General features: G+C 33.5%; 1 protein-coding gene across 2 annotated transcripts in view; it reads left to right on the plus strand.

Moving 5' to 3' along the window:
* The window catches only part of KLHL1 (kelch like family member 1), a 352,516-nt gene that overhangs the window by 261,294 nt on the left and 63,426 nt on the right, over positions 1-27,796 (plus strand). For both annotated transcript variants that reach the window (XM_021697925.1, XM_021697926.1), the window contains one exon: positions 5,716-5,940. In XM_021697925.1, coding sequence (XP_021553600.1) covers positions 5,716-5,940 — 225 coding nt within the window. The remainder of the gene's footprint in view (positions 1-5,715; positions 5,941-27,796) is intronic.

Here is a 27,796-nt window from a genome sequence, read left to right on the forward strand (position 1 = left end):
GTAACTGAGCTTACTAATATGGCATTAAAATTGTAGTACAAAGGTTTTGTGAGAAGACCTGAGGGACTTTCTGTTGAGTTGAATAAAGGAGCTTTATCTTCTTTCTAGGAGCTTTTTTGTGACATTATTTTATCCATTCAGAAAACTATTATCATTTCATTCTGTGCTATGTTCAAGATATTTGAATTATAGATATTGGAATAAGTCCTGCTCTTAGTCATGCCAAAGTGGAATGTACAAATATTAATTCCTGTTGTTCCCAATTTAGTCACATATGGCTGTATAATGAACAACTCTAAGGAGACCCAGATCATCTCTTGAGCACTTTTTCTCAGTTTGATATTTTCAGACAGGAGCCTGCTGTTTGTTTTGTCGTGAGGAAAATAATTTTGTATTTGCATTGTATCTAATACAATGTTATGTTTATTCAACTTGGAAAACAAATACTTGATAAAATGCAAATTAAAACAAATTATACTTTATTGCTGCGGTGACAAATTACCACAAACAGTGGTTTATTTTTTTTTTATTTTATTTTTTTAAAAGATTTTTATTTATTTGACAGAGAGAGATACAGCGAGAGAGGGAACACAAGCAGGGGGAGTGGAGAGGGAGAAGCAGGCCTCTTGCCGAGCAGGGAGCCTGATGCGGGGCTCGATCCCAGGACCCTGAGATCATGACCTGAGCCGAAGGCAGATGCTTAACGACTGAGCCACCCAGGCACCCCACAAACAGTGGTTTAAAACAACTGTCATCTCTTAGCTCATAGTTCTGTAGGTCAGAAGTCAGGGTGGCATGCCTAGATTCTCTGCTCAGGACCTCAAAAGGGTGAAATCAAAGCGTTGGCTAGATTGTGCACTCATCCAGAGCTGGAGGCCATCTTCCAAGCTCATTCAGACTGCTGACAGAATCTGTTCCCTGTGGTAGAACCAAGGGACTGACTGCTTCCTTGTTGGCTGTCAGGTGAGGAACACTCTCGGCTCCTAGAGGCCACCTGTATTCCTTCTCATGTGGCCCCTTCTGTCTTCAAACCAGCAGGTCGAGTCTGCTCATGCTTCAAATCTCTCTGACTTCCCCTTCTGCAACTAGCCAGAGAAATCTCTCCATTTTCAGGGGTTCCTGTGATCAGGTTATCTTCCTATATTAAGGTGAACTGTGACAGACAGCATAACAATCCAATGGAGTGATTTCTTATCACATTCACAGGTTCTGAGAAATAGGTCATTAAATCTCAGGAAGGGGCATTTAGGAAACGCTGCCTACCACATGTATTAAGTGGAGTGAACTTGTTCTAAAACCAGGATAAGGTGCTAAAGAGATGTGTTTATCAGAGTGGGTTCTAGAGCCAGGTTAATATTGTGGATCCACTACTTATTATCTCAGAGACACTGAGCAAGTTACTAAAGCTTTTGTGGGTTCATCTTCTTTTCAATAAACTTGGCATAATAATACCTATGTCATCAGTTTTTAATAAAAATTAATTGTACTAATACATGTAAATCTCTTACAGCACAGGAAGTACTCACTAAATATTATCTATTAATATTAATATCTTATTTTTAAGTCTACTCCAAACCCTTTACTCAATATTTATTTAACAACCATATTTCAACTAAACATGATAATATGTTAAGTAATCCTGAATAATATATATGTCATGATTTCCCTTGATGTTTTGACTACTTTTTACAGAAAATGATATTTCAGGAGTTGTTTCAAATAAAGCAACATCAAAACTTTATATTATCTTAAATGCCAGGCACCTTGTCCTTACCTAGTACATAGTCTATGATTTTATTTCACATTATTCTATATGCCAAGAATGAGATTTATCTTTGAATTACGTAACTCCATTTAGTTAGGAAATTTCACAAATTGCTTTAGATTCTATTGAGTTATACTACACATTTTATAAAATAATATTGTTACTGTACAAAGTTATAGCTCACAGAATAGCAAAATTCCCTACAAGAGATAATGTATCCTTCAAAATGCTTTAACATAGTAGTCTAGAGTTTAAAACACAAAGCAATAGGGATCTAACCAGTCCTAATAGACCTCCATAGCCAGATGTGCTCATTATACCTGTTTTAATGGACCTAAACATTATTTTAAGTTGGTTGCTTAGATTTATGGTTTGGAATCTCAGAGTGGATGCTGTCCAGTTTATCAGAGTTGTCAGGACTCTACTGTGTCTGCAGTCACCCATTTTAAAGTCATGCAGGCAGCTGAGATAACTAGTGATAGTTTCATGAACAGAATAAATCCAAAGTAATTATATGCTAAAATACATTTTTATTTTTAATCTCTCTCAAACTTATGACTTATCACAAGAGTCCACTCTTACTCATATTCTGTTTTTAATTCATGTAACGACAAATATTGCTTTTACTGTAAGGTGAAACCTAGGGTAACATTTCTCAGAGAGGATGGCTTTGTTCTTCCTTTGACTCAGGCAACCACTAAGGGAATATATATACTCTAATAAGCAAAGAAAACGAACAGTATTCATAAACAAATTGATAAATTACAAAAAATAGTAAGAACAGAGAAGTTTATACAGATAGCTAATGAAGTATACTGGTGAGAAATTTTCTTTCTTTCTTTCTTTCTTTTAAAGATTTGTTTATTTACTGGGGAGGGGGGGAAGCAAAAGGAGAGGGAGAGTCCTAAGCAGACTCCACGCTGAGTGCAGAGCCCCGTGTGGGACTCCATCTCACGACCCTGAGATCATGACCTGAGCTGAAACCAAGAGTCAGATGCTTCACTGGCTGCACCACCGAGGCGCCCCAAGAAAATTTCTTAAAGAACATTATTATTAATAGCTTTCTTTAGAAAAAGAGGAAGCATGTTATTAGCTTTGTGATCATTAAAAATGAGATAAAACATTCACATTGCGTGCTGACTAAGAAAATAACCAATTAGATTGACTATAAGTAAGCTTTACAAATCAAGAAATCTTTCTTTGTTTTGTATTACTAAACTTTCTATAACTATGCAAAGTTAAACAGTGGAGTGAAAATAGGCCTTGTCTACATTCTAATCCCCAGAATCTATTAACATACTAGCTCATATAGCTAACTATGTGTGTGTGTGTGTGTGTGTATGTGTGTGTGTGTGTGGGAGGGTGTGTGTTAAGGTTGTGAAGGGAATTAAGGCCACTAATTAGCTGACTTTAAGCTGACTATTCTACATTAAATAGGAATATTCTACATTCACTCAGATTATATATGGGTGAGCCCAATGTAATCATAAGAATCAATGTAGAGATGCAATGTTGCTGGCTTTGAAGATGGAAGAAAAGGTCATAAGGCATATGGATGACCTGTGGAAAATGGTAAAGGCAAGAAATTCACTTCTTCCCTAAAGTCCCTGTCAACACCTTGATTTTAGCACAGGAAGACCTATTCTGAACTTCTGACCTCCAGAGCTGTAAGATAATAAATGTGTATTTTTTAAGTACTAAGTTTGAGATAATTTTTCATAGCAACCATAGGAAATTAAAACAGTCAAATTTGAAAAAATGAAGACAAGGATGTACTCCATTTCTGATGTAACAACTTCAGGATAAAATGAGTAGGTTACCTTTGAAGACTCAGAGGGAAAACACTATAAAAGTAAAATATCCTGCCATATGTTGGGATTTAAGTTGTATCTAGCTTGTTTGGATAAGACTTTGAAACTCAGATCAAATATTCACTTTCCCCTTTGAATAACAACACTTTTGGTTGCTCAGAAGCCATTAATTTCACACATTTCCAACTATTTCCTTTAGAAGGATGACTGGACCTCAAATTCTTTGCAAAAATTTTGACCAAGGTTTGGGACATTATGAAATTGTACATTATAAAGTTGTACACATACTTCCTTGTCTACGTATACCTGTAAAATATGGGTCTCATGGAATTGGGTTCATTAGGATTAAGTTACACTATTTCTTCTACTATCATTTGTCAAGGACTAGTCATAAGGGACAGGTACTTCCATAGAACATAATTTTTAATTAGGTATTCATGAAATCCCAATGTTATCAAGCTTTGAGAATTCAGATGACCTTGAAATTATTGGACAAATTAGTTCACCTTGGAATTTTGACTTGTTCATCATTCAATAAAACATTAAATATAAAATATGGTAAATATACTTAAGCATAAAATAAGCACATTTGTTTAAATAATTTTTTCTTATGTTACTAAATAGTATAAATAACTTTTATGAACATTATAATTTATTTTTATTCCAATAATAATAATAATTTTATAATACTTCATATTTAGTTATATGGAAATTAGCTTGTATTTTCAATAACATAAAAAAGATTTAATGCATCTAACCTAGTATCTATATTATTCTTTGCTACCTTTGAATAAAAATGGAGCATCATTGTATCATTTTTACTTCAATTAGCAAAACTTCTCCTACCAAGTTATTCATATTTGTTTAGTTCAGTGCTGGTTACTTTCTAAATAGTAAATGAGTTCCCCTGATGAATGCTTTCTCTGGTTTGCAAACTTTTATTATGTTACAAGTAAAATACATCTTTAGGGAGTAAGTGAAAGTACACAAGAATGTTGACTCCCTTTTTAGGGATATCTAATCATTGAAGATAAAACATTGGTCAATGTGAGTCTGAACATTAAGATCAAGCACTGAAAAGCAAGATTAGTGTTTATAAGCTATATCTTGTCATATAAACATTTGTGAACTTGTTCAAGGCAGACATTTTTAATTGAAATGTATAAATGAATCTATGAAAATATATCTAATCAGCAATTTAACTTATTTCTTCTTTCAATTTCTATATTGCTATCAGATTTATTGCATTTCTCAAATTTATGTATAAAAAGCTTTTATGAAAGATAAGCTATTTTATTTAGAGATTATAACATGATTGATAAAGGATAGAAAATCATTTTATGTCTCTAAATTCTATTAAGCTATTCTCTAGATGCAAAAAAAAAGGTTTAAAAAAGCATAGATGACATTTATTTACATAACTTCAAATTGACGTTTAAATTGTTTTGTTATTTTGGGCCGCCTGGGTGACTGTCAGTTAAGCGTCTGCCTTCGGCTCAGCTCATGATCTCGGGGTCCTGGGATTGGCTCAGGTCATGATCTCAGGGTCCTGGGATCGAGCCACACACTGGGTTTCCCTGCTCAGTAGGGAGTCTGCTTCTTGCCCCTCCCCTGCTTGTGCGTACTCTGTCTCTCAAATAAATAAAATCTTTAAAAATAAATTAAAGTAAAATAAAATGCTTTGTTATCTTAAGGCATAAAGAAAATTTTAAAAGAAACATGGTAAAGAATTTATTAAATTCTTTTATCTTCATTTTCAGAAATTATACAGGAATTATATAGAAATTATACTAGGATTATTATTTTTTTTTTTTTAGTGATAGAAAGAAGTTGTAAAATCCACGGACAGAACTGTGATATGACAAACAATGATTCCATTGAATCAATAGTTTAGCATAAGAACATTATGTAATTCAAACAAGCTGTAGATGTGTATCTATTTTGATCATTAGTGTCTGCCAAAAAGATAAAATAATGTAGTTAAATTACTACTCCCTTTGGTTTTCTGCCACATTTTCTTTAAGAAAAATAAATGTGACAAGAGTGTTTTCACATCTTAATTTGTACATTTGTACATTTGGGCAGGTTGTATGTTGGATTAGTAGTAAATGGTGACTATTTGATTTTATGTTTTATCAGGAGCTACAACCATAGAGAAATATGACCTCAGAACAAATTTGTGGATCCAGGCAGGGATGATGAACGGCAGGAGACTGCAGTTTGGTGTGGCTGTTATTGATGACAAACTCTTTGTAATTGGAGGTCGAGATGGCTTAAAGACATTGAACACTGTTGAATGTTACAATCCCAAAACCAAGACTTGGACTGTTTTACCACCAATGTCAACACATAGACATGGTCTAGGTAAGATCTCTTACTTTACTGATACTATTTTTAGAACATTTAATGATAGTGAAAATGTATGTTAAAATATAGTATTACTGTCATCAATTATCATTAACTTTAGGTAAATTACAGGCTTATTTGGAGCATTTTTAAGTTCTTGACATTTTCCTGGGTTGATCAATGTGCATTAAACTGTTGAGAAAGACGTTAAAGATACCAAAATAAGTAAGCCTCAAGCTATCCTAAAGTTTTCACAATCTGACATTCATACACTATGTAAAGTTCAATATAAAAAAAAAAAAAAGTAGAACTATCACAGAAAGGCCAGAGTAGGGCGCCTGGGTGGCTCAGTTGGTTAAGCGACTGCCTTTGGCTCAGGTCATGATCCTGGAGTCCTGGGATCGAGTCCCGCATTGGGCTCCCTGCTCTGCAGGGAGTCTGCTCCTCCCTCTGACCCTCCCCCCTCTCATGTGCTCTCTCTCTCATTCTCTCTCAAATAAATAAATAAAATCTTTAAAAAAAAAAAAAAAAAAAAAAAAAAAAAGAAAGGCCAGAGTAATGCAGCCCAGAGGAAGAAATGGTTAATGTGCATTGAGAAAAATTTAAAATTGAGGTGACTCACTTCCACATTGCTGGATAGACAAGCCTAACCATTCTTTTGCATGTAAGTAATCCCACTTTGAAAACTTTATGGGGGAAGGTTTAGAGAAAGAGTAACATCTTATTTGGCACCAGGGGTCAATAATATAGGATTCAAGTGATTTCTACTATGGAGTAACCTGGAGATGGGGAGAAATATATTGGGATTCAGAAGATCTGGGTGTGAGTCTTGAAGCTACCATATTGACACGATTTGAGGTCAGCACTTAAACTATGAGCCCTCAGTTTCTTGATTTACCACCAGTTCAAAGTTATTAAGTAGATAAAAATCTAATGATGTAATGAATATGAAATCACTGTGTAAATTGTAAAGTTCTATACAAATATTTGAAAAAGAGGAATGTAATAATGGCTAACAGTTTCTGAATTTGTATTTTGTATCTTGGGGATTACAAAGGGAAGTGCAAATTACTTTTTTTGAAGACCTGAAATATGTCAGGTAGTCAACTGTCTTTCATATTTAGCATATACACATTAGAAAGGTATCAGGGTTTAATTGCAAATCCACTGATACAGACATTCATGGGCAAGCAAAATTATAGATCATTTAAAAAAACACATATTAGTGTTTTGAGGTCTTCAGCACTGCATATCCCATTCTTGTCTACTCTACCATCAATCTAAAAAAAAATTTTAAAAAATAAGTAAGTAAAATAGCTCTGAACTAAAGCAACTTACCTTTCTTATCTTCTGGTTTACCTCCCTTTTCTTCACATGAGTCATTATTAAATTAAAGAATAGTAATAAGTGTGTGAGACCTTTTCAAGTTCTAAAATTTGTGCTCTAAATTAAAACCATATAATTTATTTAAATCACATGGAACTCAATTATGATATGGAAAACATGAATAGCATATGATTCTTCCCAGCTAATATTTATGAGTATAAAATATTTCTTATATGATTTTTTTCAAATATTTTGGAGGATTTTTGCTTTTATATACATGTGAAAGCTGTATGTGTTGTTTTTATTATCTAGCTATCAAATTACCTATTTCTGTTGGAGTGAAATACAGAGAATAAGCACTCTGGATTAGAATTTTTGGAATTTAATGTCTTCTCCCTTTTTGTTTTAGACAATTCAATTCTTTTCTATCAAGGTATGCTGAAGTTCAATTATGTAGGTTATTTGCATGCCAAGAAAACATACTTCAAAATATTTCACCAAGAATACATTTTACATGATGTTAATTTCAAGTGTACAAGGTGATGGTTTGCCTCAAAATACTATCACACAGGTTTTGGTCTTTTCAGGATCAAGATTGGGCAAAATGGTAACCTTGGATATTGTTTTTTAGTTTTTCATATTTGCTAAAGAGTTTATTGTAAAGGTCCATGTGGAAGTAAGGCTGCATAGTGAATTATATGAGCTAATAAGTATCACAGATATCTGACATGTAGTACAGCATTTCTCACAAGTTTTAGTGACCCAAAAGTAAGAGTAGTCAGTATTTTCATGCCTTGGCCTTTCTTGCTTTGTGTTTTTTGTTCTGCTTCACTTCTGTCTTCAAGTGGATCACCTCTCCTCCATATCTCATGCCACTGGTTTCCTCCCTGTTTTACTTCCAAGTGATTATTGCTTCCTGTCAGTTTTTAAAAAATTCTCTACTACAATACAGCTCAAGATCTGACCTTGTTGAGTTAGTAGAGAGGCATCATATCTGGACACAATTCTCATCTCAATGTGCTTCATAGATTGCTAGCAATGCCCAGTACACAGAAAACTACCTTCAACTTGGATGCCAATCCAAAGTCCAATCAGCTGAAGCCAGATTGATAGCATCACAAGACACATGTGTGTTCTCTGAGGAAGCTGAGTGTTTCCTTTATGATCAATCACATTCCTTATCATCAGTTGAATCTCAGGAAGTTCATCATTCTGTGTCATACTCAACTGCAATAAATCTCCTTGGCGTGAGATTCTTGTTCCTTCAATATTACACATCAATCTTTGATTTACCTTCTTTCTTCCAAGGACTACCATTATACTGATGTTGATATTTCTTATTTAATCCATCATATCTTTCAAGTTTAATTTTATATGTTTCCCTTTATCCCTTCCTGATAGCTAATTATACTACTTAGTGCTACAAATTGTTCTTAATCTGTGTGCATTGTGGTATTTCTCCATTGTATTGATGTCTTGATCTTAATTATTTTTGTTTTTTACATACTATTATTCCTGTTTGGTAATTCACTATAATTGCTTTCTTCTCCATGTATTAATATCCTTTCTTATCTCTGTGAGGCTATTTATTATGCCTATTTCAAATTCCTATCTGCCTCTTTAATTAATTCTTTTTTATTTATATGTGATCATCTTCCTTCTCTCAGCTCTCTCTCCTCTTACACTTCTCTTTCTCCTGTTAGTCGTCCTTTTTCTACTCCTTCTGTTTCCCCACTTCCTTTTTTTCCTCTTCTTCTTCCTCATATCTATTTTTTTCTTCCTCCTTTTCTTTCTCCTTATCTTCTAATTCTATTTAACAGTAGTTGTAATCACTGAAATATGTAATTTTTAAATCTATTTTTCAACTGAAATTTTCAAGTCATATGTATATATCAGATACTTTGGGTAATTAAATGGAAGTTAAGGCATATGCTATTCTCTGTATCTTCCCAAAACATTCAGGAATGGGTGGGGAAATTATGCCAGGGTGTAGAGCCCTGACTCTGCAAGCTGACTGCTCAACCTATCTGCTGTTATTCCTAACACAAAACACCATGGGACACATCTATTACTTTCATTTGCACACAAATGTGCTTGAGGCTTCCTTCATCTATGATGTCCTAAATATAGGATTGGGAGCTTGGATAGGAAGAGAAAATTCTGAACCAGCAAGAGCTGTTAATAGTTCCTCCTCTAAGCTGGGGTCTCAGGACATCCTGACATCATCCAGCCAATTACAGCAAGCTCTTCATGGGTGTTGCTCTTTCACTGCCAAACAGTGTATAAGATGCAGTAGCTCTTCTTTGGCCACATAAAAAGAGCACAGATCAAATTTTCCTCCAGGATATTCCCCCAGGGTAGTGCCATGAACTTTTGTCTCACTAGTAAGTCACAACTGACTTCTGTTTCTCTAATTATTTTTTACAGTCCTGATGTCTGTTTTTCAAAAACACACCATGACTCTCACTTTCATGCAATCCCAAGGAATGGGTCTGAGTGTAAATCAACAGCCTTCTTTGCTAATTTTTTATTTGTTCAGAAATTAGAATTTCCCATTTTATTTGCTATATAGTTATCAGTACCTATTCTGTGGTACACAGTGAAATTACAAATTTGACTATGTAATCCCATATTATACTTTCAAGTGACTAGAAGTTACAGGCTAGAGTAAAATTTTAAAAAATGTGTAAAATAAAAATTCAAGACATTTTTGACCTATATAGCTTTTTTCCTCCCTTGATTTGTATAGGAAAAACAAAAACTTGCATTATTTTTTGAGAAAGTCATATGAGTTTTTTGGTTGCTAAAGATGATATGACCAAAAATGTTTCATAGCTATCAATAAATGAAATAAGCTCCTTCTGCTGAATAAAATAGCATAGAAAAAATTATATGCATATTAAGTCTGGATGTCAAGGGAGCAATGCATCTGCTTAGAGTATTAAACTAATTAAGACCACAGTTCTCTCAATATGCTAAGAGTTTTTATTTTGACATTTATGTCTTTGAAGCACATAATTCTAGATATCATGCTTTTTTCCCACCACATTTCATATTATATAAAACTGAATAAGACATTACTGCAATACAGTGTTTACAATTATGTCTTTTTAGGAGAAATTGATAAAGAGTAAGAGCTATGGTTTATTATGGATTTTCTATATGCTAGGCACCATATTGCATATTAAATATATGATAGGAGTTGCTTTAGTTGTTTTTGTTTTTACTTTATTTAGTTGTCAATTGAGGTAAAATTCACATACCATAAAGTTAGGCTTTATTTTATTTTTCTTTAAAGATTTTATTTATTTATTTGAGAGAGAGAGAGAGGAAGAGGGAGCAAGAGCAGGGGGAGGGGCAGAGGGAGAAGCTGGCTCCCCTGTGAGCAGGGAGCCAGACGTGGGGCTTGATCCCAGGCCCCTGGGATCATGACCTGAGCCAAAGGCAGATTCTTAACTGACTGAGCCACCCAGGTGCCCCTAAAGTTAAGTCTCAAAGTATAGAATTGAGTGCTTTTGAGTATATTCACAGTTGTGCAGTATCACCCCTATCAATTCCAAAATATTTGTATTATTGTAAAAAGAAACTCTCCGCCCAATTGCACTTGTTCTTCATTGTCCCATCCTCCTAGCCTTTACCAATAATTAATCTACTTTCTGTCTCTATGAATTTGCCTATTCTGGGCATTTCATATAAACAGAATCATACAATTTGTGGCCTTTTGTTTATGGCTTCTTTTACATCGATTGCATAATGTTTCAAGGTTCATCCTTGTTGTAGCATGTATCAGTTCTTCATTCCTTTTATGGCTGAATAATATTCCATTGTTAAAATTTGCTACATACATCATGTTTATACATCATAAACAGAAGAACATTTGGATTGTTTCCACTTTTCGACTACTATGCATAAAATAAAACTGCTGTGAACATTCATGTATGGATTTTTTTCTATACTATATGTTTTCAGTTCTCTTAGGTCTATATACAGGAATGGAATTGTTGAGTCATATAGCAACTCTATATTTTACTTTTAGAGGAACTTCCATTTGGTTTTCAGAATGGTTGCACCATTTTCTATCCCCTCAGTAATGTATGAAGGTGCAAATTTCTCCACATCTTTGCCAGCACTTATTATCTTTTCCTTTTATATTGTAATTATTCTAGCATATATGGAGTGATATATCATTGTGGTTTTATATGCATTTCTCTAGTGAATAATTTTGAAACTCTTTATGTGCTTATTGCCATTTATTTATTTGGCAAAATCTCTATTCAAGTATTTTGTCCATTTTTTTGTTTGGATTATTTTTTATTGTTGAGTTTAATCATTCTTTATCTATTCTGAATATGTCTTCTGTCAGATATAGGATTTTCAGTTATTTTCTCCCACCCTATGCATTCTATTCTAACTGCCTTAATAGTGTCCTATGAAGCACAAAAATTAACTTGGTGAATTCTAACTTAATTTTTTCTTTTAGTTCTAATGCTTTTGGTGACATATCCAAGAAAATACTGTCTAATCTATGGTCATGAAAATTAATGCTAATGTTTTCTTTTAGAAGTATTGTACTTTTTGTACTTAAATGTAAGACTATGATTCATTTTTAGTTTTTGTATATGATGTATAGAAGCAGTTCAACTTCATTCTTTTGCATGTTGTCCCAGCACCATTTGTTAAAAACAAAATAAAACACAAACTTTCTTTCCCATTGAATTGTCTTTTTTAAATTTAATTTTATATTTATTTATGTTTTTAAATCAAGTAAAATTAACATTTAGTGTTATATTAGTTTCAGGTGTACAATATAGTGATTCAACAATTCTATACATTGCTCGGTGCTCATCATGATAAGTATACTCTTAATCCCCTTCATCTATTTCCCCCATCCCCTCACCCATCTCCCCTCTGGCAACAACCAGTTTGTTCTCTATATATAAGAGTCTGGTTTTTTGTTTGTCTCTTTTTTTTCCTTGTTCATTTGTTTCATCTCTAACCAAAAGACAACTAACTAAGTGGAGGAAGATATTTGCAAATGATATATCCAATAAGGGGTTAATACCCAAAATATAAAAAGAACTCATACAACTCAACATCATACCCAAAATAAATCTAATTAAAAAAATGGGCAGAAGACATGAACAGACATTTCTCCAAAGAAGACATACAGAGGGTCAACAGACACAGAAAAAGATTCTCAATATCACTCATCATCAGGGAAATGCAAATCAAACCACAATGAAATATCACCTCGCACCTGTCAGAATGGCTAAAATCAACCACACAAGAAACAACAGGTGTTGGCCAGGATGTGGAGAAAAAGGAACCCTCATGCACTGTTGGTAGGAATGTAAACTGGTAGAGCCACTCTGGAAAACAGTATGGAGGTTCCTCAAATAATTAAAAATAGAATTACCATATGACCCATTGAATTGTCTTGGTACCCTTGTCAAAAATCAATTGACCTTAAATGTGACAGTTTATTTATGGAATCTCAAATCTATTCCATTGATTTCTATTTCTGTCCTTATGCCAGTGCCACACTGTCTTTATTGCTGTCATTTTCTAGTGACTGAAATTTTGAAAGTGGATAGTGTGGACCGCTGACTTTGTTGTTCTTTTTCAAGATTTTTTTGGCTATTTGGATTCTCTTGCATTTCCATATAAATTTTAGAATCAGTTTCTCAGATAAGGGATTCAGATATTGATTGCATTAAACCTGTAGATCAGTTTGTAAGTATTGCCACCTTAACACTAGTAAGTCTTCCAATCAATGGACATTGGATATCATTCTGTTTATTTAAGTCTACTTGTACTTCTTTTGCCAAATTTATTACTAAATAGTTTATTATTTTTGATGTTATTATAAGTGCAATTGTTTTCCTATGTTCACTTTTAGATATTTCATTACTAATATATTTCATTCAAACAATTTATATTTGCATATTGAATATGTATCTTGAAACCTTGCTGAACATTTTTATTAGACTAGTAGTATTCTTATGAACTTCTTAAGATTATATATATATGTAATATATAATATGTATATATGCATTATACATGTAATTATATATATACATATATATGTATAAAATCATGTTATTTGCAAAGAGAAATGTTTTTATTTACTTTTTAAAATTCATATGGTCTTTCTCTTTTTTGCCTATTGGCCCATAGATGGAACCTCCAGCACAATACTGATAAGAAATAGTAAGAGGGGACAAGGTCTCAGTCATTCACCATTAAACATGATATTATCCATTATTTGTGTGTGTGTGTGGGTGCTCTTTATAAGGTTAAGAAAAGTCCCTTATATTCCTAGTTGGTTGAATATTTTATCATAAAAGATACTGGATTTTGTCAAATGCTTTTCCTGTATCTATTAGAATGACCATGTGATTTTTTCCCCTTTATTCTAATAGTACAGTGTATTACATTGATTGATTTTCAGATGTTAATCCAGCTTTTTTTTTTTTTTCAGAAAAATCTCACTTGGTCATGGTCTATAATCCTTTTCATATGTTGGTATTTAGTTTGCTAGTGTTTAGTATTTTTCATCTATATTCATAAAGAGTATTGGTCTGTAATTTTCTTGTAATATCTTTGTCTGACTTGAGTATCAAGCTAATACTAGCTTCATAAAATGAGTTGGTAAATGTTCATTTATCTTTTATTTTGTGGAATAGTTTGTGAATGATTAATGTTAATTCTTTAAACATTTAGTAGAATTCATCAGTAAAACCAAGTTTTTGAATTATTAATCAATCCCTTTACTCTTAATGATCTGTTCAGATTTTCTAGTTCTTCTTGAGTCAGTCTAGGAATTTTTCCATCTCATTACATTATCTAAACTGTTGACATACAATTCTTTCTAGTATTCTCTTATAATCCATTTTGTTTCTGTAAGGTAGGAAGTAATGTTCCTTATTTTATTTCTGATTTTAGTAATTTGGTACTTGGCTCTTTTTCTCTTGTTCAATCTACTTAAAGATTTGTCAATTGTGTTGATATTTTCAAAGAACCAACTGCAATTTTTGTGGTTTTCTTTATTGTTCTACTATACTTTATTTTATTTGTTTTCATTCTATTTTTTGTTTATAGTCCCTTCTTTCTGTTTGCATTTGGTTTGCTCTTCTTTTTTTATTTCTGAATGTTGAAAGTAAGTTATTGATTTGAGATCCTTCTTAATTTTTTACAGCTATACATTTCCATCCTTTAGGTGCACTCCATAAGTTTTGGTGTTTTGCTTCTTTGTTTTCATTCCTCTCAAAGTATTCTTATTAATTTTTTAAATTTTCTTTGACCCATTGATTATTTAGAAGTGTGTTTAATTTCTACATATTTATTATTATTGTGATACAAATTACATGTTTATACATTATATATTCATCAACACAGTTCTAAAGTGATTGCTTTGTGTAGTTGTCTTTTAAATAAGACAGGAGAAAATAAAGTTGTAAACAAAAAATATATTTATGCTTTTTAAAAATATTTACCTTATTAGTGCTCTTTCTTCCTTCATGTGGATTTGTGTTACTGTCTAAAAAGGTCTACATTTTGGCCTGAAGGACTCCTTTTAGTATTTCCTGTAAGGCAGGTCTGCTGGCAACAAATTCCCTCAATTTGTTTATTTTTTAACCTGGATTTATGATATCATTTCTCCTTTATTTTTGAAGACTATAAAATTCTTAACTGTCTTTTTCTTTTAGCACTTTGAATATGCCATCCCACTATCTTCTAGTCTCCTTGGTATCTGATGAGGATAGTCTTGTTAATCTTAATGAGAATCCCCTGTATAAGTTGCTACTCTTTTGCTATTTTCAAGATTCTGTCTTTGGTGTTTGACCATTTGTGATGTGCCAGGAGCGCATATCTTTCAGCTTATCCTACTGGTGGTCTCTTATGCTCAGCAATTTTTCTCACAGCTTAGTTGAGTTCCTAACAAGACAGAGTTGTAAACTGCCTATTAAAGTGTTAAAGGAGTATGTCCAACATGCACACTGAACCCCAACAAAGGCAAGTTTTCCTCCTCCTCCTCCATAAGGAGACTTTGGCAGAGGTGCCCGAAGAAGACCTTCTCCTAAGGCCTGAGACAAAGAGACCTGGGAATAAAGGTGCCTGGGCTAGGAATACAATTATGTGAAGGTGCGACCGGTCAAAGGTGTCTACTATTCCTGCTGATGTCACTATGTAGGAATTGTTTTTACATGGGTACAATAAACAGAAATGAATTGATCAATTAGCAAAAGGAGTCTATTGAAACATAATGTTTATCTTAGAAAACTAATTGAAGGTCAAGTGCATGTTCAGGGCTGTGCACATGCTCAGGTAAAATCTAGAACCTGGCTAAAACCAAGAGAAACTTGGGGTGCCTGGGTGGCTCAGTCATTAAGCGTCTGCCTTCAGCTCAGGTCATGATCCCAGGGTCCTGGGATCGAGCCCCACATCGGGCTCCCTGCTCCGCCGGAAGCCTGCTTCTCCCTCTCCCCCTCCCCCTACTTGTGTTCCCTCTCTCGCTGTCTCTCTCTCTGTCAAATAAATAAATAAAAAAAAAATCTTTAAAAAAAAAAAAAAAGAGAAACTTGTTAATCAATCCAAGACCAAAATTACATCCTTGTGAAAGTCTGGTGACGATAAAGATGTTTCCATGAAAGACATTGGATGCCCCAGCTGGCATCTGCTTCTATCTATTCTAGGTCTGTGAAGTAGCTGAGTCACATTACCCATGAAACTAGAAGTTACCACAACCTTTGCCAATGCAAAACCAGAACAAAACAAAAGTCTTACTTTCCTTCTTTGCTTTGTTCATTTTAGTTTTAAAGTTCTTGTTAGGAGCACCTTATTGGCGAAGCTTAGTTTATAGGTACAGGGCTCAGTTTTGCAGAATCAGGCAAAAGAAGTAACTCAACTAGTTGGCATGGATAGTGGAAGACAAGGCCTGCTTCCTATGAATATTTACATGTGTGAATATTCACAAAATAAAAGGGACTTTCAGATGTTGGGTAATAAAGGGAAAAAGGCAATGTCTACTATTCATTTGTTAACTGATTAAATACTCACAACAATGATTCATTTTGACATTTTAAAGATTAAAAAATTGTGCACAAAGTAATCAGTTTATTTCTTAATGTCACATTATCTTACAAGAAAGACTTGTGATTTTAGTCTAAGCTTGTTTGACTCCGGGCGCCTGGGTGGCTCAGATCGTTAAGCATCTGCCTTCGGCTCAGGTCATGATCCCAGGGTCCTGGGATCGAGTCCCGCATCACGCTCCCTGCTTGGAAGGTGGCCTGCTTCTTCCTCTCTTTCTGCTGCTCCCCCTGCTTGTGCTCTTTAGCTCTCTCTGTCAAATAAATAAATAAAATCTTAAAAAATAAAAACAAAAAAAATAAACTTGTTTGACTCCAAAATCATATTCTTTCTAATACAACATGATGTTACCAATGTAAGTAAATGGTAATACATATATTCTATTTATGAGTAATAAATATGTAAATATATTCTATTTACTATATTTTCACTTTAGTTTATCAATTAAGATTCACCTATCACCATATCTACACAAAAATATGAATTCCGTCTCTGAGTGTTTAACATGACTGATCAATTGTGAAGATCCCTGTAGGACGATTTTAAGGAATGATTCATCCAAAATATTTTAGATTTGAAGTACAGATGTATAGATATAGATTTAGATATAGATACAAACAGGTAAGTAGATATGTAGGTAGATAAATGATAGATGATGGATAGATGACAGATAGATGGATGGGGAGATAGATGATAGTAGATAGCTGATAGATAGATAGATAGATAGATGATAATGTATGGATATATTCCGTGCTATTTCACTATTCACCTATATTCCTTTGAATTGTGCTAAGAGTGGAAAAAGGGAAAATACTGGTACATATATTTTCATATCAGTGATTTTTATGCATTGGAATGATACAGTTTAGAACTAATAAATCAGAAAAAAAAATCTTTGTATTCTAGCACTTCAGGATTATCCATTTTGTAGGGTGGTCTGCCATCCAGTCTTCCTAACAGGAAACTCTTGTGTGCATGTGGAGGTGTAGGAACTTATTACCTCATTTTTAAGATGTACAAACTATCAAGATTCCTAGGCTATTTTGGAAATAGGAGAGGGGTAAAGGGGTACATGCAACATTCTCTTTTTTTCCCCCCCAAAAAGCATAAAACATGAACACAAATTCATTTGGTATCCTCCAATAGAAACCATAAGATATTAACTCTTGAAACAAACAGTTATAAAAAGAGAGAGAAAAGAAAATATAAGAAGTGTCTCTTTAAATGTAAAATGTTTGCTGAAATTAAGTGTATATAAAACTTACAGAAAAAAATAAAGTTGATGTCGTCTCTTAAAGTCAACGAGAGAAAATATATTAAGATTATGGGAAAATAGATAAGATAAAAATCAGTAGTAAGAGAGTATAATATTCGGGGCACCTGGGTGGCTCAGTCGTTAAGCGTCTGCCTTCGGCTCAGGTCGTGATCCCAGGGTCCTGGGATCGAGCCCCGCATCGGGCTCCCTGCTTGGCGGGAAGCCTGCTTCTCCCTCTCCCACTCCCCCTGCTTGTGTTCCCTCTCTCGCTGTCTCTCTCTCTCTCTCTGTTGAATAAATAAATAAAATCTTTAAAAAAAAAAGAGAGAGAGTATAATATTCTACCCCTGGTAGTTTTAAGAAAGTACCAAGAAAGTGGGAGAGAAAAATAAGAAATCATGTGAGTGATTCTCTGAGCACAGTACATGGCCTTAAAAATGAGTAGCCCAGAAAGCAACTAGAAAAATGAGAAAGAGCAAGTTCAGTCTGTCTGCATCAAACTTCAGAATATCGAGAATAAAGAGATGATTATAATATCTGCCAAAGTGGGGAGAAGTGAACCTGAGCTAACAAAAATAACCCTGAATGAACAGCAATTAAATAGCAGTGAGATACCGGATTCAACTACAAAGGAAGGATCATCAGACTGGATTCAGGCTTTTCAGTATCAATCTTAGATGCTAGACAATAATGAAAGCATACTTCAAACCTCTGAAGGGCGAAGCTTTTCAACTCACTTAAGTCAAGTCAAACTATCACTCAGGTATGAAGGGAGGAAAAAAAAAAGCATCTTCAAACGTTATTGGTTCTGCTGATCTCAGTAAGGGCGTGAACCTCCAGATCCATTCTCACAGACTTGACATTGGAAAAGGAGTGTCTCAAGAAGAACAAATGTTCTAGTGTTAGGATTTGAAGATCTCCTTTGCTGTTAGGAAAGGTAGGGGATAAATGGTTGTGCGTGCAAAGAATTTTCAGCCTCGTGGAAGAAATAGGCCAGAGATGATCTCTTTGCCAAAAGAAAACACAGTACTGTTTCCCACCTGCCAAGATTTGGGCAATCCTAATGTGTCACTGAATTGCCCTCCTTCTTGTTTTTTTTTTTTTTTTTTTTAAGATTTTATTTATTTATTTGAGAGAGAGAGAATGAGAGACAGAGAGCATGAGAGGGAGGAGGGTCAGAGGGAGAAGCAGACTCCCTGCCGAGTAGGGAGCCCGATGTGGGACTCCATCCCGGGACTCCAGGATCATGACCTGAGCTGAAGGCAGTCGCTTAACCAGCTGAGCCACCCAGGCGCCCATCCCCCTTCTTGTTGCTTAAAAGAATGAACGGGGAGAAATTGGAGGGGGAGACGAACCATGAGAGACAATGGACTCTGAGAAACAAACTGAGGGTTCTAGAGGGGAGGGGGTGGGGGGATGGGTTAGCCTAGTGATGGGTATAAAAGAGGGCACATTCTGCATGGAGCACTGGGTGTTATACGCAAACAATGAATCATGGAACACTACATCAAAAACTAATGATGTAATGTATGGTGATTAACATAACATAATAATAATAATAATAATAAAGAAGTCTGCTTCCACTTTTGGCTTGTTATCCTTGACTGGAGGGAAGTTATTAAAGCAATCTGAGGATGCTCTGCTCAGAACTAAGGGCCAGGTCAGGTGGAAGGATGGAGGGAGCTGCTTATCTGCATCTAGAAACACTCAGCCTGGAGAACAAAACGAATCACGTTTCATAAAATGCATGGGGGAAATGCGATGTTAAAATGAAAATATTAAAGAATATTTTCAAAACAATATTAAGTATTTGAATTAATAAAATTCCTGAATGTCTTTATAAAGAAAGAGAACCTAAAGTGACATTCATTATCAGTTTTTTCATTGGCTTTTAGAAACTATGCTTATAACAACTGGTAATAAGTGGACTGAAGAAAATATGAGCATAAAAAAACCTTGCATTTTTTTGTTATATAACCTATTAGACTAGAAAATGTCATTTTAAGCTCTCAGTTTTCATTGTCTTAAAAGGAATACTTGCTTCAGCTAAACCTTTGTTTCTTAAATTATACCAGTATTTGTTTGTCCTCTTCATGTCTCTTTTACTTAAAAAATAGCATTTCTCACAAGACCGGAGGGCCTACGTTTCTTTAACATGATTCTCCCTTCAAAGTTTTGCAAATTTTTACAAGGAAACAAAATTCAAAACTGCCCATTCAGTTTTATGCACCAGACATAAAAAAATGATATTGTGAAAAAATATATAATGGTTTATATATATATAAAATATATAATGGTTGGGATTGCAAACAAAATATTTAATTTTTGATAATGTATTCTCTTGTATGCATACTCAAACACATATAAACAAATGTGTATACAAACTCATAATTTTCAGTATTTATGAATGTCAGATTGATAAAATAGTGAAATTTCTGAACAGGATATAGGACATAAAAACAAGTTTTTGGAGCTGATAACTTTGCCATTTACATTTGAAACTAACTAAGTAACAGAAAATAATAATAAAGTCACCTTATTATTTATGCAGATATGGTATCAATACAGATATATGTGTGTAAAATTTCTAATAGTATTTTAGAACTTTTATACTTCTCTAATTTTATCAGTTCCTCTTAGAAATATCATAGACACACCATTAGTAATCCTAGCAACAAAGGAAGGAAAAAAAAGGAAGGCAAGAAGGAAAAGGAAAAGAAACATCAGCAACTAAAGACCTTTCTCAGCAGAATGTTATTTTATACACTGATTTATAAATTTTAAGTATCAGCAGAATCCTCATTATATATTTAGCCTTCTGGGTCCTGATACCTATTGAATTCTAAGGTTAGATATTCCCTGGTGTCTTTCCACTGACTTATTTCTTGTTCAAATAAATATTTATTAAAGACTTTTTAGTGCTGGGCAAAAAAGAGATGAATGAAGGAATATCTACATTCAATATTTTACACACTAGTTACATAGAGTAGTTACAAATAAAATTTATTTATTCAGCCACAGAGAATGTGTGCCTTGTTTGTTGTGTAATAATCTTTTACTTATCTCTTACTCATTTCCAGAAGTAAGATATTGTATGACAAAATGTTTCACTGGTCCTCAACATATTCCTCTGTGATTTGTGGATATCACTTCTCTTAGTCAAGAATTATATTTTACCAGCCGATGTGGTATTTTACTAAAAAATACAGAACACTGAATTCTGCAGTGGTGTTAAGGATTTGTGGACTGAGTAGGCAGAATTCTTTTTACTATACTGTGCTTTGATAAAATGGTAAAGGCCCACAGATCTTCTAGAACACTGGCCCTGGAAACTAAGATCTGATTCTGAATACCAACTTTCCTCTTTATGAGACAACTTGAGAAATTTAACTGTTTGATCTGAGTCGCAGTACTAATTTTCTCTTCCTGAGCAACTGGTCAGATTTTATCCCCAAAATATCATAAATGATGTAACTAACTAGATTTTCCTTTGTGTGTTAAATGTTATAAAGTCTAGAATTAAATTTGCCATCTAGGAGTAACAAATATGCATGCTGTTTTTGTAGCAATCTCACATTTGGCTCTATTTATATTTCTTTGCTTATTTTGCTATCTTCTTTAGTATGTAGTTTGAATCAAATATATCAATCTCTATTTAATCTATTTTAGGAATCACCTTCATTTTTTAATAAGATGAGGTAAATTAAAGATAAAGCTAGAAGAATTAGTCTCATTAAATCTGAGGAAGGTTTGTGCAAGAATGTTCATTGGTTCAATCATTCCATCTTTCAACTAGCAATAAAGTATACCTCTATGTACTATAATACTCATGTTAGAATGAAAAGATGAATAAGATATTATACTCAAAGATCTTACAACTGAGGAGGGGGACCAGAAAAGTTAACAGACAATTAAAATAAAGTGTTATAAGTACAATAAGTGAGTGCTATGATCATACTGTGTTAAATCAGAATGGATAATTAGGAAAGGTATCTAAAGAGAGGTGATGCCTAAACTGAACCATAAAGGATTAATAGGCAAATTGAAGAAGAAAAATATATTTCAGTCAACAAAGCAAAATCTAAGGTTTTTAAAAATTTATTTATTTATTTATTTATTTATTTATTTATTTATTTATTTATGTAAGTAATCTCTACACCCAACATAGGGCTTGAACTCATGACCCTGAGATCAAGAGTAGCACGAACTTCCAGCTGAGCCAGCCAGGTGCTCCAACAAGGTGAAATTTGTAACAAGGCAGAAGTGAAAAGAAAGCATAGAATAGTTGGGTAGTAAATCACAAGGTTATTAGAAAACAAATTAGTTTCAATGATGTTTAATATCGTATTAATACATTTTAAAACATAACAAATGCCCTATTTCATGTTTAATCTGTAGTACAAGAGATATGGGAGAATACATAATACGACCTCTATAATCCCATTCTATGATATTTCAGTTGAAATTTGAAACTGAATAACAAGATATTTATTTTGAGGTAAATTCTTGTCCCTAATTGACCTTGTATCTTTGAATTCAGCCCAAATTTCAAAAAATAAAGTTATACATTCATGTGATATCTTATCCATATTCAATAGAAAACAAGTAAGATTCAGTTTTCAGAAAACATGAGGAAAATCTAGTTGCTCAGGTGAATCCCACAGAAAGAGCTATTAGTGGAGAAGGAAAAATATTAAATCAACTACAGTAAGCTCACTACTTCAGTTCCTATTATTCTGGTTTTGACTGCTAATATCATTGCTTGCTTTTGCTTTTGTAGATTTATCTGAGGAGATAATTTTAGTTTACATTTTAACTTTTTTCATTGATGTTTTCAACCTGAATGACAAATCTTCTAAGGCTCAATGTAAAATGCATGTTAAAATTATGATTAACAGAAAAATTCCTTCAGCCCTAATAGTTTCCATATCAATGTGCAGGTGGTAATGAGATGTTAAAGCAAATGAAACCAAGAATTATGTGGACTAATAGGTACTTAAACTTAGAGAGGATGTAAGAAGATGTTTACTCCGGAACCTTAATTTTACAAATGAAAAAAAAATGGAGGGCCAGAAAGATTAGATAGCTTGTTAAAGTTCATACGGTTCATTAGTGGCAAAACATGGTTTGGAATTCATCACACATTTGTGTTTTGTTTTGCTTTGCTTTTTGCATAGATTTTCTACCTCATTCTGATTATTTGTATATTACTATTTCTAGAATATATCAATTTTATTTTATACAATAAATATGATGAGCCTGGAGCAGAACCAGTTGTGGTGGGACTTAATGATGAGACTGTCCGTAAGAAAGAGAAATGCAATTTTCATCTGAACACGTTATCCTTAAGAAAGAGAAATGCAATTGTCATCTGAACATATTGTTAGGGCCCTTTCCAGGGCCCCAGAAGTACCCTGGTTGGGGAGGCCCACTGAATTTTCAGCTTCATCTCACAGGAAACCCCTCCTCAAAGAACAGAGTTAGTAGCATCTACTGTAAGACCATATTTTGCTAGAGTCAATATATTATGTAATTTTATATGTTTTTCTTTTTATGGGGATTACTGATGGGATTATATTCCATATAAATCATATCACATTCAAGAGTATATACAGTTTCTAATTTCATAAAAATCGGTTTCTTTTTTTCATATAGTAGAAAAGCTATAAGCATCATGACCTATACTTTCTGGCTATACATTTACCAAGGTGTAAAATATTTAAAATGAATACATAAATATCCAACTGAAATTCTGTGTTGGATATGCATGCTTATGATGTTTATTTGAGTGGCTGATTTGATAAAATAGTTCTAAAGCATTAGAACAATTGTTCATATAAATCTAGAGATTTCTGAATTACAGCTGCTATGAGATAAACTATTTATATATACTTTTGTCATGGCCAATGTTATGATGCTAGAAAATGTTCTTATTTGCCATCTTATTAATGGAACAGTATGAATTTTTGTCCTATAATTCTTAAAGATTTATTTATTTATTTGACAGAGAGAGAGAGAGTGCATGCGCAAGCAAGCAGGGGGTGGGGTGAGGGGGGTTTGGGGGTAAGGACAGAGGGAGAGGGAGAGAGAAACTCAAGAGGACTCTGCGCTGAGTGCAGAGGCTGAGGCAGGGCTCTTTCTCACAACCCTGAGATCAGATCTGATCCTAAATCAAGAGTTGGACGCTTTAGCTGACTGTGCCACCCAGGCACCCTTGTCCTATAATTTTTTTTTTTTTAAGATTTTATTTATTTATTTGACAGAGAGAGAGAGCGAGAGCAGGAACACAAGCAGGGGGAGTGGGAGAGGGAGAAGCAGGCTTCCTGCCGAGCAGGGAGCCTGATGTGGGACTGGATCCCAGGACCCTGGGATCATGACCTGAGCCGAAGGCAGACGCTTAATGACTGAGCCACCCAGGCGCCCCTTGTCCTATAATTTTTTAGGCCTCCAAAAAAAAAACACAATTCATGGAAATTACCCAAGAAATGTCTCCTTATGAAAGTAAAGACAATGTTTTTTATTTCTAGGTGAAATTGAATCAACCTTCTTCATATCTTTATTCACATCACCCTTGCTAGAATGTAAGACCCAAGAGGACATTGTTCTAGGTTTTTGTGGTCTGTGGTCAAGCACCCAACCCAATGCATATAGGAAACGAAATATGTTTGAATGAATTAATATTTTCAATTAAATGTGTGCCCTATAAGGTTGAAGGTATCAATATGGAGAGGTTCTAATAGTTTCTGTATTATTTTAATGTTTATTTTACCAGACATATATAATATAAATCTTTCATGTTCCAACTTTTAATTCACTAGTACCTCTAATGACAATTAGGCAACAGTGTCACCTCACTCTGCCTCTTTAGATGTCATTTGTGTAACATAACAGACATTCCAAGACACCAAATACTTAAGTTTGAGTACATTAGCAATGCCATGTCTAGAAGCTACTCCTGCCTTTAATAGTGATTTATCTATTAATTTCATTAAATGATTTCATCATTCAGCATTCACAGGAAAGGATTTAAATAAAAATGCATTGCATTTTTTTTTCTTTGCCCAGATAATGGCATTAGATTGTCAGGTTTAATATAGACAAAAGTTCTTTCCAAAAACATTTCACATTTGCATAGGACATGAAGCCTCCGCTCAAGAAACAATAAAGATGAAAAATGATGTCCTAGCAACTTTTCTTTCCTGATCGTTTCAGTTAAAAAAGATAGTTTTAAATGCAGGCGTTCAAATAGAATTTGGAAGGGGCTTTAATGATAATCCTTTGGCTATGATGAAAGAGAGCTCACAGTTCCTCAGTAAAATGATTTCTGAAAAGTAGTAGGTTCTAAGAAGCTAATACACAAGAAAATATTATAGCATTATTATGTTAAATCGAACAGAACGATATAGGCTATTTTGCTTTGTTTAACTAGTTAGATTCACACTGCATTTTAAACTTAGGACAAAAGGAAGGAGTAATGCAAATACTAACTTACACTACATTTTATCCTTGGGAGGAGGGAAGAAAAAACCACAAATTATTTTGATTACTTTGCCAGACTGTACTATTTAACATTCTTAAAGGATGGTAAAATGCATTATCATTAATATTTTTATAATGTAATATACAAAAAACCAATATGTTAAATTTTAAGAAGTTGAAATAGATCATAATATTTTTATATTTGTACATATACTTGTGTAACTATATATTTGTATGCTCATGTCAAAATTTGATTAAAGCCTTTTTGAATTAGACATTTTAATGCTTCTTGCAACCAAATATATATTTATGAGTTTATATATTTTTACAAAGAATAGTACATTATGATTAATCCTTATCCTTAGTCTGAAAGACCTAATTATTAGGAGGACTCAAAGCATGTTAAAAAGAGGAATTCTAGCTAGTTACTATCCTTTTGGACACTCAACTGTTTTTTCCTTATTTGGTATAAATTCTTTTAAGAAGGTTAACATTTTGTTAGTTTTGCAATAGAACTATTTGCGTCACTTATGTTTTTAGAAAATAATTAGCTATAATAGTGAGTCTATAAGGCATTTATAGATAATTTAAGTTCAACTTGATATTTTATTATGTTAGATTGAAACTTTCAGACTAAATTTTATTAATTCAACAAATATATTGCCAAGAATTTCTCTGGGTGCTAGACAGAAAACTGTGAGCAAAAATGACCTGCTCTAGGGGCACCTGGGTGTCTCAGTTGGTTAAATGCCTGACATCAGCTCAGGTCATGATCTCTGGGTCCTAGGATGCTGCTCTGCATAGGGCTCTGTGCTCAGTGGGGAGTCTGCTTCTCCCTCTTCCCTTGCCCCTTCCCTGGCTAGTGCTTTCTCTCTCTCTCAAGTAAACAAAATCTTAAAAAAAAAAAAAATGACCCTGCTCTCTTATTGCTTCAGGCTTAGTGAGGTAACAAAAGCCCCATTATTTAGTAATTGTTGATCTTTGAGTCTAGGAACATTTCTTTTAGGGGTTATTTAAATAAGAAAAAATACTATACTTATAAATAAAATGTGTACATTATTATAATAGATACATCACACTAAAAGTTTTCAAAACTTTTCTGTAAGGAAGGTATTTATTATTATGCTCTCAAATTTAAAAAGTACCAGTAAATTTATCTTGATACAAAAATTGTGTTGCATAATATGTGTGCTTGCTAATGGCACAAAATGAGTGCCTCTGAGAGAATACAGATTAATTATATATATATTTATGCATCTTATATATATAATATAAACATATATAAATGTATGTAACATATATAATATAAATATATTTTATATAAATAATGTAACTTTGAAATACAAGTATCAGAGTTTCTTTGGTAGATATTCACAGCCTTCAGTAGTTGTAGGTAGTTGTGGAATATTATTATTTTCCTCACAGCCTTACTGTCTGTGTTGATGAAAAATAAAGTGTCAAATCAAATTCTGATGCACATATACTTATTTGCAAATAAAGCAGAAACAAGCAAAGCTAGACTCACTACTTGATTTTAGGCTAAATAAAAGACAGTATTTTGCAGTGAAATACAGCTAAAACTGTGGTTTAAATTAGGCAATAGAATCCTCATATTTGGCTATGGTTGAAAAAGTCCTTGATTTTGAACGGGTGACTGAACAATCTATTTAATTATAATCTTATAACCTTATTCTATAATCATATAACCTCTTGATATGAGGGCAGAGGTGCTTATAAAATATTCCTCCTTAGTCCACATATCTTAAAGGCTACTCATTTCACTAAAAGACAGAAAAGGTCTATGAAATACATTTAAATAAATCATTATAAGATTAAAATAGATGATGGTCATGTAATAGTCCACACCTGAATCTGAGCTTCTGATTAGAGGGTTTAAAAGCTAACAAACTACTCTTTTTTGTAGCAGCTACTTCCCCAATTGTTACTTTACATAGGATAATTCAGATATTAATTAATAGGTCTCTCAATAAAGGCGAAAGTAAAAAAAAAAAATGAGAAAAACATTGTACTCTAGTTGCTGACATATTCTAACCTAGAGACAATGAGGAATTAAAACTTCTGGATTTTTTTATGAATAAAACAATTTTAAAGTGTTCCTAGCACACTATTTCACTTTGAATGTATAAATTCTCACACTATTTGTTAATAAAAAGACAAATACTTTGATCTACAATTTTTTTTTCTTTAGGGTTTTTATCTTTTATTTAAACAATAGTCCCTTGGGGCGCCTGGGTGACTCAGTGGGTTAAGTGGCTGCCTTAGGCTCAGGTCATGATCCCAGGGTCCGGGGATTGAGCCCCATATTGGGCTCCCTGCTCAGCGGAGAGCCTGCTTCTCCTTCTCCCTCTGCCTGCTGCTCTGCCTACTTGTGCTCTCTCTCTCTGTCAAACAAATAAATAAAATCTTTAAAAAAAATAAAAAAACAATAGTCCCATTTTTTTTCTAAGATACAGCCTATCATTTTGTTTTATCTCCATTATAAAATGTTTATACTTCATTAAGACCATGTTAACTATAGATAACACAATCAAAATAAATATTGAGGTGTATTTTTCCTTTCAACCATGACAAATATAAATAGTTGCATATTTCATAAATCAGTATGAACAAAAACATATTGATTATTCAACATCCTCAAGCAGTAACTTGATGCTGAATCTCAACAATAATAATTGCCAAACATTAGAGATACTAAGTGTAAAA

The sequence above is a fragment of the Neomonachus schauinslandi genome, chromosome 3, assembly GCF_002201575.2.
Source record: "Neomonachus schauinslandi chromosome 3, ASM220157v2, whole genome shotgun sequence".
In the NCBI taxonomy this organism is placed as follows: Eukaryota; Metazoa; Chordata; class Mammalia; order Carnivora; family Phocidae; genus Neomonachus; species Neomonachus schauinslandi.